This window comes from Rutilus rutilus (genome assembly GCF_951802725.1).
Source record: "Rutilus rutilus genome assembly, chromosome: 4".
NCBI lineage: Eukaryota > Metazoa > Chordata > Actinopteri > Cypriniformes > Leuciscidae > Rutilus > Rutilus rutilus.
The window spans coordinates 16,239,632-16,254,674 of NC_140212.1; the positions used below are offsets into that span (position 1 = coordinate 16,239,632).

The 15,043-nt window shown below is 38.4% G+C and overlaps 1 protein-coding gene across 7 annotated transcripts in view; it reads left to right on the forward strand.

The window, feature by feature from the left end:
* Positions 1–15,043, forward strand: part of syt1a (synaptotagmin Ia) — a 218,285-nt gene that overhangs the window by 169,169 nt on the left and 34,073 nt on the right. For all 7 annotated transcript variants that reach the window (XM_084406910.1, XM_084406908.1, XM_084406909.1 and 4 more), the window contains one exon: positions 10,053–10,241. In XM_084406910.1, coding sequence (XP_084263036.1) covers positions 10,079–10,241 — 163 coding nt within the window. In that variant the 5' untranslated portion in view covers positions 10,053–10,078. The remainder of the gene's footprint in view (positions 1–10,052; positions 10,242–15,043) is intronic.

The window sequence follows — 15,043 nt, forward strand, 5'->3', positions numbered from 1 at the left end:
GAAAGTTGTTGCCTGTCTATGACACCAAGCTCCCGATGGATCTCCTTAAGAGACGTCACTCTCTTTCCCTTTATACCACTAAACGTGCGTGTGTTTACATGGGAGAGGCTCAGGGCTCCAATTACTCCAAAACAAGGAAAATACATGATGAAATAAACAACAGACATCCTGGCCTGTGGCCATTGCCTACACTGGATGACTAAATAGCATTTAATGACGGATTGTTTGACTGGTGTCATGTTAATGAATAAATGATTGGAGCTTTTTAGTCACAAATAAGTCGGGGTGTTAAAAAACACAGTTGGACTGGACTTGAGGCTCGATGGGGACGAAAGTTGTGCGATGAGACAACAGCTGGCTTCCTGCTCTTATGATAATGCCAAAAAAAAAACCTGTCTGTATTACTCCCATCGCTTCTTGCTTCCCAAATGCACCCTTTTTCCACAGCTGATCTGCCCCGCCTGAGCCAAACGTCCATTATTTACACTTGTTCTGGGTTTAAATGAGAGCAGCTGGGAGCTGATGAGTGAGCAATGCCCTGAGGGTTCCTAGCACACGTAGTTTTTTATTTTATTTTTGTAAAAAATGTCTGCCCAAGCTGACTGATATTCGCAGTCTCAAGTCCTTTATCCAGGGTAGTTTATAAGCAACAAAGAGGAATTTAGGAGTTTTTCATCATCCTCCGCAGAAGCGAGAGGTAATTGAAAAAGGGGGGATTTTGTGCATGGGCTAAATAGAGAAGCAGTGGCCCTGCAGCAAAGCGAGGTTAATAACTTTTCCACTTTCATTACCCTAGAGATGGACTGCAGGGGACTTAAACATAGTCCATGGACACCGGAGAACTCTACTTCTCTTATCTTACTCTCAATTCTCTCTCTTTCACTCACCTGTGTGCATATAAATGCCAACAGACACACAGTGCCTATACTCAACAGTCAGCCTGGTTTTCTTCTTGGTTTGGCCTGGTGGTGTGATTGTAGATAGATAGACAGACAGACAATAACAGTATGGTTTTGTCTTTCTTTCTTTCTTTCCTTTCCAGCATGCCACATCTGTGTATCAGCTTTAGCTGTGGTTGACTCTTTTGCCTTAATGTCACCGTGTCCCTTATCAGAATGAATGTCTCCTGAAGGTTAATTACTACAATTCCCCCATTGGCCAGTTTTGCTGTAAAAGAAGTGAATTATACATTCATGTTGTACATTTTGCCCTTGACATTCCAGTTTGTTCCTTATGGCCTAATTATTCTACTGACTGCTAGTTCATGAAAATGTACATTCACTTTAGAATTGAAACAATTTCTTTATGGTATTCCTTCAACCAATTGCCTAAACCAAACACTTAAACTGTAGTATAAAAGTACAGAAATATTCTCATGCAGATTATCTACATCCCACCTTGCAGCATGTACTAAAAATCCATTAGTATGCTCTTTGCATATTCATATATTTCCTGTACTGTTCCTTTATAGATAACACTTGTTTTGATCATAAAATTAAATGGCATTTACTTTAGTGGCTTTAATTAGTATTTGTCTGATAAGCGTCATACAATTCAATAAAGTGCTCTTAATTGTTTGACGCAACATCAGTGAACTATTTATTTGGTTTCATACAGCTTTTAATTGTGTTAAGTTCTCTTTTTTATTTATTTTTTATATAACTGCATTGTTAGTTCTCCCTTTGAATCAAATATCTTGCTATGATTATTGCTTTATACCCACAGGAAAGCAATCTTGGTGAACATTATCTTTAAATGAGACACACAATTTAGAATTTCAACGTCAAAACTAGATTAAAACTTACCTGTGAAAACGCAAGAATTGGTCCATACCTACAGTGTTTGATATTTCTGTCACAAACTAACTTTTGTTTGTTGCCACCTTCATGGTCTGTCTTAATTTTCATATTTTTTGACGATAAATACTCTTGTATCCCAGCTTAGAAAGATACAATTATAAAAAGAAAAACCTGTGTGAAAACGTCAATATTTTTTAATTATGCTAGGTGATGTTAGTTAAATACACACTTTAGCTTTAAAGCTACATGCAGTTATTCTTGATATTTCAGTAGTTTTCTTCATGAGAAAGTGTTTTGTTCAGCTAAGATTAAAAAGGTGCTCTAAAGGATTAAACACAAAAGAAAATCTAATGGAGAATCAACTAAGCTTAATGTCAATATGTATTTAGAGTGAGTCATTATATAGTCAAATTCAGCTACCAATAACCACAGAAAACATGATTGTTGTTGTTGCCACTGAGAGGTCGAAGCTGCTCATCCGTGTTCACGCCTGTTCATTGCCTGCAGCATCCAATCTCTGCCAGTTTATGTGTTATCAGTGTTTTTCATCTCTCCTCCTCCTCTTTCTTTCTCTTTCTCTTTCTCTTTCTCATCTCATTGATTTGTAATATTGATCCGAACCATAGCATTCACCCAGACATTTTTTTCCTTTTAGTGTTTTTAATAAGACCCAGCCGAATGTGTCCTTTTTCTTTGTTATTTTCTACTTCCTCTGCTTCTGACCCATTGTTTGACAAAACAATTACACACCATTAGCCTCTTCCCACTCAAGCTTTTTCCAGAGTCATTACAACTGAGATATGCACCTCACAGCTAGCTCAAATAACGATTTGGTTTGAACTTTTCCTTTGTTGTCAACTCACTTTTTACAGTCAACTACAACCACATGCATTATTCATGCAAGCACAACATTAGAAAGAGACATGGTTGTGCATGTTAATTTGCAGATTTTTGCATATTCATAAATGTGAGAGATCAACTTGTCTGTTTATCTGTCGATAAAGTACTCTTAGACATCATGGTAAAATATGGTATTCTTTAAGGACCCATGCTTTATGATTATGGTTATCATTATCTTCTATAGTAGCCTATATCAAAGTACTATGCTATTATCTCAATTCATTGCAGTTAAATTCAGTGTACAATACATATTTTGTCAATTCAACATACATACTATGGTACTCTGATAAAAATTGTGTCATACAGTCAAAAATCATCACAGCAAAACCATCAAATAGAGAAATCGAGATCAGACGGTGACCACCTCACTTGCTCCCTCATATATACGAATACTCATTCACACATACATACAGAACAGAAAGCATTCAGCCTCCCCTTTTCGTTTTTTCTTGCATTTTACACCTTCAAATGTAACACTTTTTTCTCCCTTCAATAACAGTAAATTGAACACATCTATAAATAAAATAATATGTGTTCAAGAACATTTATTCCCCCACAAATACCAATTTACTTTTCTCAACACCCTCATTTAGATTACATTTCAGCTGTTTTCCAATGCTAATTTGCTCTGCCAAATTAGTGACACTCTAGTTTTAGGTATTTTTTTCCACCTTGCTTCTTGCTAACAACTTTGTCTCAAACTCCAGGTGTGTTAGTTCTTAATATTCAACATTTATTTTAAACATTAAATATAAAATACATAGAAAATTCATTTGGCAATGTACTACAGTGATTTTAATACTGGTAAGGAGTGTTCCTTGGATTTAGCGAAGCAATGTTGCGAATATACAATGGTAAATAATCCCTTTTGTTATGAATAATTTTATATTAGTTTCATCAACAATTTACAACTTTGAATGTGGTTCATCAAATCAGAGTTCTCTGCATTTAAAAGGCTATTAAACTTTAATTGGACTTTGCATGACAGCAGAACAATATGTAGTCAATTAGATGAATACTTTGTTACTGTACACATTCATACATACACATAAGCACCTTAACAAATTTGTTGACGTTCGCATAACAACTTCTTGAAACAAAATCACTGCCATCCACACCATTTCACACCCAGTGCTGAGAGACTGGTGCATCTGCAAGTATTTGTCAGAAATGACTCAAACACATAATCAAACTTGTGAAGACACATTACGCACATGTTGATTCGTCATTGAGCTTCAGTGCATCAGTGAATATGAAATGTCTTCTCTCGGTTGCAACTCCACACTAACGTCCCTTGATTGCATTATGCATGCATTTGTTTTTTAATATGCAATAAACATGTCATAGGGCTATATCGCTGGTGACAAATGGAAGTCAACTCCAGTTAAGTGGAAGTAATTGATGATTACATGCTTGATTAAGCCTCAACTTTAAACCAGAACATATAGACGACCAAGATCAAAGTCCAAAGCAAATTATGGTCATTGTGATTCAAGACGTGCGTTTAAGCCACTATTTGTAATTTCTGCATGATGAAAGAAAGCGTAATGTCATGGGCCCAAACATCCTCACCTGCCCTCAATCACTCAAAAACATGACTAGCATTTATTGCCTGGGTGGTTATGGGCTGAACCGTAACTTTGACATAGTTTGAAGTGCCTCCAACCACAGTTCAGAAAATACAACATTCTGGGGCCCTCAAAAATGAGCAATGGAAGAGTCCAACCAAAGTAGAAGCAACTCAGCGTACATAAAGGCAACGCTCCGATGTGGAGCCGTAGTTTTGCTCTGGCAGCAGTGGAGGTTTTGGTAGAGGAGCGATTGGGAAAAATGGAAGGATGAGGCAGAAAGCAAGGAAAGGAGGGAGAGAAGCATGGTTTGATGTGCAGAGCACCGGAGCGAGTGCAATGAAAGCCATGCTGTGCCATCTGGCAGAGTGGTAATTGGGTAAGGATTTTTCACCTGCTCAGTGCCACGGCCCACACTGGGCTGGGTAAAGAAAGTATGGTGCATCCTGGATGCATATTATGCAGTCAGTGTAGTTTATATAATTTACTTGTAAGTGCCTCAGTCTAAGCACTCAGATTTTGATGAAAAAAAATTGCAGGTTTTCAAGTTTTGGCAGGTTAGTGGCGTAATTCTTTTTATGTAATTTATTTATTTATTTATTTATTTATTTTTCACACATGCACACGATATTCATACCGTATGATAGAACTCTTCATTCTGAACAACTTTGCCTCTAGGACCACTGCTGTCAATCAATTAGTTTTTTAAATATTGGAGATTATTTGAAAAACCTCAACCTTGGTAAAACCATGGCAGGACAATTCTCTGGACTATAGTTAAATAATTATACGTAAAAGAAATGTTGAACTTTAGCATTTGGATAGCTATGGGGTCATTTAGAAAACGGGCGTGGCCAAGTGTACCCAACAGCCTATCACTCCTAAACGAAAACTCAGAACTTCGTGAAATTGAGTGAGCACATGTGACATGATGATTCTAAAGAAGCATGCAAAAACTGTAGAGATCGGGAAGGTGGTGCTGTAACTGTTAAAAAGGTGTAAAATGCTGTGTTTCTATGGCAAATAACAAAATGGCCTTTTTCGTGTCTGATTTGCATAGAACTTCACGAAATTAGGTAAGGAAATGTCACATACAGTATGATTCTAAAGAAGCATGCAAACTTTTATGCAGATCGGATCATAAGTGATGCTATAACAGTTAAAAAGGTTTCAAAAACACTATATTTCTATGTTAAATGACCTTAAATTGCAGAAAACGTACTATATAATATGTAATATCTTACAATCTGCTCAAAGCCTTAAAGGTTTACAAGCCCTTGAACCCCTCACAGCTATATTTTATTCTGTGTTAACTGTACAGCTGTGGATTTATTTCATTTTTTTCCCACAGTGGTACTAACTATTTCAGATAAACACAAACCAAAATGGCACGTAAGAACAAACACATAAAAAAAAACTATAGCCGCAGAGATATATTTCAGCTAGGGGATCATATTTGGGAGTCCTTAGCATCAGACGTCTGTGTTTGTCTAGAATAAGATGCAAAGTAGATCATGTTTTATGCAAAGGTCTGGCAATTTGAGACTATGGTTAGTCCAGCACTCCCAAGGTTTGATTTAATCACTGAATGGCAGCATCTGACAGCATCTGACAGCTTACATGTTTTGGTTGAATAAAAGCTTAGATGTTCTTCAGCCACTGTTAAAATAATTTAATTTTAGAGTTCCTCTGTGCGTGCATATCAGTAAAAAAAACTATGATTTCAATCAATCATTCATCTCAAAGGCACACTACACAAAATCTCCAAACTCAAGAACTGCTCCTGCTATTAAAGCTCTGAAACTTAATAGAGACCTGTGATCCTTGCAAGGCCCACTGGGCACATTCACTTGATTTACGCAAAGTTGCCGTCTTATAGGTATGTCTCTTGCATCCAGCTGTTTTAGCTCTTAAAATGTGCAACTTTCTTTTGCCTGTGTGATACAAATAGTAATGGCCTAATGGACATTCTTGCACTGCCTCTATCCATTTGTGAGTAATTATGGCTTTTTGTGTAGGTTTATAATGGACTCCTCTGACTCACTGTGTGAAGCAGTCTAGCTTCGCAGGTGTGCGGCAGCGCTATTCATACGTGCGACATACACACACGCACACACACACACACACACACACACACACACACACACACACACACAAAATCCATCTTTTTTCCCATCCTCCTCCACCTTCCCAAAGTTCAGCTCGGCTGCCAGCTCATCTGCCGCCCACATCATATCAGGAGAGTGACACGGCGCTCCAAAAAACACACATGGCCTTTCGACTGTCAGCAGAAGCTCCTGTCAAGCTTTGTGATCCAGAAACCTTCCTCTGCAAGGAACCAATCCACCCAACCAATCTTCTACAAACTTTTTTTTTTTCACTTACACGTTACATGAGCAAATTTGAAGTGTGGAAGTTTGAGAATACTAGTTGCTTGTCCACGTAGCATGCCTTGTGTTAACCAGACTAGCCAAGACTTGACATGTAGCTTTTTAAAGACCTGTTCCTGATCAATCTCATAGCAACTAGATATCCAACTATAAAAATCCTATAGAAACTAATTTTGAACAATTGCGATGTGTAACTAAGGAAAGCCATAGCTAGCGAGTGCCACAGCTGTTGAACCCTGTGCTCTTCACACACCATTGTGTCAGCAGACCACACAGCTGCTGCTGTGTACATATGTAAACACTTCCCCATAGTGTCTACAGCTCAGTTAGGGTGTGTTGAAGTCATTAGCGTCAGTTTGTGCTCAGCAGCATACAGGCTTGACCAGCTGTTGGTCAACATCTACTGTATATCCCTTACCACAAAAAAGTACTGTGGCCGTAGCACGTTGCATTGATGCTAATGCTAATGTTAATACCATGCTAGTTTGTATATAAATATTTATAAAATATGTTGTTTATTGTAATTATTTATTTATTTTTGCAAGTAACATCCACACACAGTGCTAGTATTTCATTATATTAGAGTACTGATGTTTTACTAGTGTTCATTTTTGACGGTTAATTTTTGAGGGCTCGTAAAAGTGTGCAATGAACTGTATACATATACAGTATATACACTGAGCCAAAACATTATGACCAGTCACAGGTGAAGCAAATATTACACATATTAACAAAATATTACATATTAAGGTCTGGGTAGATTAGATGGGTAACCAAACGATCAGTTCTCATGTTGGATGCAGGAGAAATGAACAGGAATACATGTCTTAGCGACTTTGATAAGGGCCAAATTATTATGGCAAGGCGACTGGGTTAGAGTATCTCTGAAACGGTAAGGCTTGTGGGTTGCTCCTAGTGAGCAGTGGTGAGAATTTACCAATAGTGGTCCGAGGAAGGGCAAATCGTGTATATATATATATTGTAATCAGGCTATATTAGACAATTTTAGACCTGTTTTTGTGTCTTTATTTTTTATGTACATCAGCCAATAAGGGATATTTCATTGTACATGCTAAATCTACCTATTTTTATATTTATCATCATCATCAAACACTCACTTATAGGCCAAGTTTAAAAAAATTGGCTCTGGTAAATGTAATCTACAGTGAATCTGAAAATCAATGTCCATGTTTTTATACTATATATTATAACTTTGTGATGCCTGTGTTCACTCAGCATTAAGTTTCTTAATGTATTTAGACAAAATAATATAGAATTTCAGTATGGACCATTTAGCATTAATTTTCCATCGAACAGTATTTTACATGGTAGTCCAAGGTACTTTAAAGAATGTGTACCATGGTATCATGTTCTGATACTTTTTGATTTCTTTTTTGTTAGTGATGGCTCAGCGTCACTGCTAAATTGCACACAGCCCATACAAAATGTCTTTCCAGAAAGAGGATAAGCACATATTAGAGTACCTTCGAACCTGCAGAACATAGTGATTATCCGACTCTGTAAGAGATCAAATTTACAATTATTTTGTCAAACCAAACACAAAAATCATATTTTTGAAGCATTTTATGAAATTGTGTTTCTATTTTGCACTTGAATGCTCTTTCAAGCTAAAAGAAAACCCGACACATATTTCGTATAATCTGTAAGCTATCAATCCTGCTGTCACCATAGCGACATTAACACGGCAATGACAACCTGTCAAATGCAACAGCTCCAGCAGTTTCCTCTTTCCAGGCAATCACCTGTAGAGAAAGGAGGAGAGCCATCCCAGCCAATAGAAAGTCTAATTAAACTTGCTGCAAGTTCACTCTAACTCCTCTAAACTTTGAGGTTTCGTACCTGCTGCATTCATTCGATCTATTATTATTCCGTCTGAGTGATTGACTATGGCAGTAATTACAGAGCAGGTACAATGGCAGCGACACCGGCTGTGCGGGAGTGGGCGGATCTTGCGTGCCCTGTGGCTAGAAGAGAAGGCGGCTCATAGTCTGCTCACTGTTCATCAGCACGTCCCACGACCTACCGCTGGCCTTCAGGACCTCCTGGGGTCATGTTGGTACCGACAAGAGAGATGCCATACTGACTGCACATGAACTGGTGAGGCAGAGAGAAGCTGTAGGCAAGTGAGTGAGTAAATGAACAGAGGACTGAGTAAACGCAAGCGAAAGATTAGGATGGATGGATGGGAGGATGTTTAAACAGCTAAACACACCTCACAAGCGCATTTGTTCAGAGCACGCTGCAGTAGAAGGCTTCCCATAGTCACACCTCATTCTCCACCTTCCTCGCACACTAGATTAGACACTCGCACACTGGAGTTTTCATCTTTCTAATTCTCACTCCATCTCTCACATCCTGACCTGTTATCTGCCTTCTATCTATATCCCCATTAGCGGAGTTGTGAACAACCCAGTGTTTTTGAGCAAATCTTTTAAGTGAACAACTTGAGTTCATATTGATGGTCTGATTTTCCCTTGTAAAGTGTGTGACTGCTTTAGTGACTTCAAAAAAACGTGAGAAAATTTCCTTTGTGGCCTGTGAAGGAGTATTTTTTTTTGTGAACAAATATGCCCCTACACTCAACAAGTTAGTGTTTTGAGTCTGAACGAGATGAGAATTTTATTCATGAACGAACAGAATGAACTGGACTAATTAATGACTAAACAAAAAGGGACATGTTGTACAATCAGTCTGCATGTCTTTGCAACAAAAAAGTCAGTGTTTTGAGTCTTTCCTTTTTAACTACGTTTGGCTGATTAGCTTCAACAGTAAACCCCTACTGGTAGATGTCATAAATACACCATTATTCTAGAAAAAAGCATGCTTCTCCTGACATGCTTAGGGCCTATTCACACAGAACACAAAATCGTGACAGACGTTTTTTCTGAATAGGGTCAAAAGACTAGACGCTGCAAAAATTAACAATGGTCAAACACATCTATCTAGCTTGTTTATTTAGAAAAGCAATGAAAAAGCAGCACAGTGGAATGTGAAAATGTGCTCTGTGTGAACAACTGCTAACAGTCAAGTCAATGATTCAATGACTCACTCATACTAGTTAGACACTCATTGTTGCCCACTTATTTGTCCAATGCTGCAACCTACAGAAATGTTCGCTGGAATGAATCTGAATGAGCCTTTGTTTAACAGAATCAAAAGATTCAAATCAGTGGAATGAATCAAAATTCCCACTATTGACCTGCAGCTGTTTTACATAAATGTATCATGCCATATTTGTAGGTACCTACAAATCCATGTGGTATACATTATCCAACAGATAAAGATATTGGAAGAATTGTGAATGTGCAACTGGTATGTCCTTTTTAAATATTCCAGATAGTATGAGTAACCCTCTCTCATCTTTTCATATTTAGCTTCTGCCTGGCTGCCACTTCCAGCGATGAGTCGAAGGGAGGCTCTGGTGGGGAACCCTGCGCCCAGCGCAGCACCTGAGGTATTGGGCAACAGCACAGAGGCAGCAGGGCCCGGTCCCCGAGAGACCAAAGATGAGATGTTCTCCAAAGTCAAAGACAAGTTCATGAATGAACTGCACAAAATCCCACGTGAGTAAACTTTTTTTTTTCTTTTTTTCTTCTTCTTCTTTTCACAACGCTCAAAGGTGTTCACTTGTTTATATTTTAGCTTCAGTGTGCTGTGTTCGTTTTACATAATTTTACATAATTTTACATAATTTTTTTTTTTTTTAATGGCATTGATTGAGTCCCAGCATTGGTTGCATTGGCAAGTTCTGTCAGATCCATTTTGTATTATTTTCTTTCAAATTTTTAAACTTCCATTGTTTAGCCAGTGCTGAAAAATAATGAGCTTGAGAAACAGGCGGCTACCAAACATGTTCCTTCTCATTCTAATTGTAAATAAGCAAGTAAATGAGTTTTGTTATTTGCATGCCTTTGTTTGTCTAAGTGCCCTCTGCCTCGGTCCCCAACACACCACAGCTCTCACTGTGAATCATGGAGCTAAATTCAGGCATCGTACCTAACCATCAACCAGTTCACTGTATGCTCCTTCATATTTTCAAGTAAACATGTTGAAAAGTCTGTAGCTGTTTGTGTGTGTGTGTGTGTGTGTGTGTGTTTCTTTAGCTAGGTGCTTTTATGTCCCAGAGATTTTTTTTTTCCTATTACATACTGGATATCAAGGTCACATTATAACTGTCCTGGACTGGAATATGTTGCCATATGAGATCACCAATAAACTATAAACACACACCTGACTAAAGCACTTTCAAACAAGATTGTTATAGTTAACAAAATATATAACAAAGACAAAAACCTTGTTCATTAACTAATAAAAATTAAAACAGGTGTTTGCGAAAGAAGTTGGGATTTTTTTTCTTTTACATAATTTATTTACAATTGACAACCTGCCCACCACTGAATAGTGCTAAAGTAACTCATGTATGTAGTGGAGGTGATGGCAGAATTTTTTTAAGCTACATAAAGTACTAGGGCTGGGGAAAAATTATCGATTTTAATCGATTCTCATTTTTACTAACCAATATTGATTCTTAAATCCCAAGAATCGATTAGTCTATCTTGTTTTTAATTGATGAAGGAACGGAACATTGTAGCAAGCCTCCCATCCAATAAATCACAATAATCAAGTAATGCTTTATTACTTTTGATATAAAACAAAGTCTCAGATTTCAAATTACACAAGACAGATCGCAGTAGCACCTCAGTTCAAGCAAAGCGGCAGCACGGACCGCACGTGAACTGGTCATCTCCTCTGCTTTAATACCAGTTTCAGCAACAAATAAACATGAATGAACATCTGAAGGTATGTTAAAAGATACAGTACAACTTACCGAAATCCGTATCATGTCACATGTGATCGCTCAATCAGTGTTTCAACCGCGGAAAGACGTCAATAAAACAGCCTGTAAACAATGTCAAGTAACGTCAGATTTACCTCAGAAATAAACTTGTTAGTCAGCTAAAAAAATAAACTCTAGAGAGGAGCATTTTGATCAAATATGCACCACATAACATATTCATTATAATTTTTAATATTCTTCAACATTTAATCCATGATTGAATAAATCCGTCAAGTTTTTTGACAGCCACCATTAAAAAAATTATATTTAAAAAAATCCCGAATTGGAGTAGAAATATAATTATGTAGTTGTAAAAGTAGTATTATAACTTTAATATTATAAAAAATCTTCCTTGAGTGTAATTTTTGTGTTTGTATACAAATCAGGTGAGAGATTTTTGCACATGTGCTGTATCTAAAATAATCGATATTGAATCGAATGGAAATCTAATCGAATTGCATGCTTGTGAATCGAAATCGAATCCAATCATGAAATTTGTGTCAATACCCAGCCCTATAAATTACACCATGTCTAACAAGACACTGTTGGCGCAGACCTGAGATATATTCGAGTCATCTCCTACCCCTACAGTACCTTACTATAGGTGTCTGGTCATTTTGCCAATCTCTCTATCTCTCATACTCGATTTCACACATACAACTTCTCGCTCTCACTTTCACTCACACGCTCACACACGTACACTTTCACTTCCACCCTTGCTTTCGCACTTGGAGACACATTCACCACATTAATTATCACTTTGCCTTCCTGCAGACAACTGTAAAATAAAGGGTTGCCGCATTTGACTCAGACAGATATGCCCCTTCTGAGATCCAGCCAGAAAAAGACACTCCATTACAGTGTCTTAAATTACTGTTTTAGCCGCCTCCCTCCATCACACACATGTCTCCGTGCCAACCGGTGCCTGGGTTGATGAATGCCTGGGGAGAAGGGTGCTGTATTGACCGAGGCATCCAGGAACCCTGACGGACCTGCATTAGTGATGAATGGGCGAGTCCAGATGCAGAATACTTGAGCAGTTCTTCTCCAATTTAATCCACTGCACTGAATATGTGCAGGTGCCGCCTGTAAAAGTAAGATGCATGGACCTGTCACAATCCACCATCTAGCGTGGCAAAAACAGAGGAACACAGACAGATGCTGTGTAGTGATGAAAAAGATATACTTCACTCTAACCCTTCTGCCTTTCTGTCATAGCGCAAAATATGAAGGCGAATACTGTTTAAGATCTATTTCCATGCCACAACTAAGAGCGTCTTGGGCACTTTTGGCTCTTTTAAAAGTAAGCTTCCTTAAACACACTTTTCATTCACAAGTTTAGTGGTTCGTGGGTGGGTCGTGTACAGTCAGCAGATTGTTATGCAAAGAAACCTCTTCAGGGTGATACAAGAGCCACTGCGAAATTATCCCGCTTATTATGTGGCTACTTGTCACATAAGTAGCAAATTGAACACAAAATAGTAATTTGACATATTTGATTACCTCAAGATTACTCGCAGTACCTGCTTTAGACCGCTAGATGTTGTGATTGAAGAATCAGAATTGAGTATTGCAGGGAGCCGTGTTAAATATAACTGAATGATGCATGGTTTTGCACTAAGCTTGAAAGATTCACTAAGTTTGAGTGAAAGGACTGCCAGTGGCAGGTAAACGTAAAGACGATGAATCTACTTCAAACATCACAACTGCCAAAACAATGTGTCTACACTACATGCGAGCGGTGCGACAAACTTCTCACCCTCTGATTCACCAGTACAGTACATCACAGTGGGTGATGAAGAGAGACCACAGTGTGTTGTGTGCCTCAAAACATTAGCTTCAGACAGTATGAAGCCGAACAACGTAAGTCTTCACATCACGAACACAAAGAGGAGACCGTTGACATTGAGAAGTTGTAGTACCTACTGTATTAATTACGATGTTTCAAATATATCCTATATAGGGGTGTCACGATTCTCCAAATCCTCGAATCAATTACATTTTCGATTCTAATGTCACGGTTCGATTCGATGTTTACATTTTTATGAATTAAAAAAATTTTTTTTTTAAATATATGCCATTTTTAGACTAGACTTTTATGCAATATAATATCTGACCTTTTTTCGCAATGTACCACACTACATTGTCAAATTTAAAACATTTATTAACAGCATAATGTAACAATAACTTATATCTTCAGTCAAATGGAAACTTAAGCAAAATAACCTGCCTTCTAGTTTCTCTTTTGTAACTGCAGTCTTCTTCACAGAAGGTGACATTCAAGTTCACAACAAAACAAACAAACAGTTGTTGGTTTAACAGATAAATCTATGTTTTTGCGGTGCCTGCGGAGATGCCCTGCCATGTTAGACGTGCTGCCAGTGGAAGAATATGGTACACGCACATAGCAGAGCTTTCAAACTGTGGCTTTTTTGAAGCGCGAACGTTGTCAACATAACTCTTCAGTGAAAGAGGAGGGGGTTCAAGTTCTGTCGATGGGTCTCCTGCATCTGCAGTTGCAGTTGCCATGCTATCTTTTGACTGGCTGTAGCTAAGTTAGAGGAGGTTGACTCGCAGCACTTCAACACGCGTGTTTTTTTCCACTTGGCAAGCCGACCGGACGTGACATAGGGGCATGGCAGCATCGACGATTCCATTTTTTTATTTGAAGTTCGAGATTGTGACTTAATTTCGGTCGATTTAGATTTTAAATCGAAATCGTGACACCCTTAATCCTATAGAATTTTGCAAGCAAGGTCATGTCTGAGACTTTATGTGGGTGCATAGGTGGGAGTTTGATAGTTTGGATAGCCAGACCTTCAGACTGACAGCAGAAGGTCTGGACTCCATTGCAGCTTTCATTGGCCAAGAAGTGCCCTAAGTTGATAAAACGCTCAATTACCTCCTGATACTTTAGACCGAGGGTAAATGTAAATGAACAGGCAATTTGTTTTTGTCCAATTTGTTCGAAGTCTCAGATGGTGACACATATTCAAAAAGGTTTATCCATAACCTGTGATTACTAACGTTCCCTCTACCCTCACGGTCATACAACATCACATCCGTTCTACGGCACCCGTCACAAACGGTCCTGCGTGTAGAATCACTCCGACAGGTAGCTCTCAGTACGCCACACTCGCTTTGTCATGGCTCTCTTCGAAAACGTACAGGCCTTGAGTCCTGTTGACAGGTTCAACAGTTTGAACCCGACCATCTTGGCTCAAAAATGTCTGGACTGCTGCGGTTACACAGCTTTGTTGACTCGATGCAACAAAAGAAAATTACTTTAACACAACAGCTCTGGTTATTCTCCCAACGCTCCGCTGCTCAAGCTCAAGGCGTCTGTTTTCGATGATAATTAACCTCACCGCACAGAGACAGTTTGAGACATTATTCAGCTCTGCCACAATTACTATGAATAATGAACACACTCCGTCCAGCCTCTGAAACACTCTTGCACACTGGGTACCCTGATGCCCAACACAATGCCCCTTTCATCCATCTCAGCAAATTTTTGAGATGTTCTAT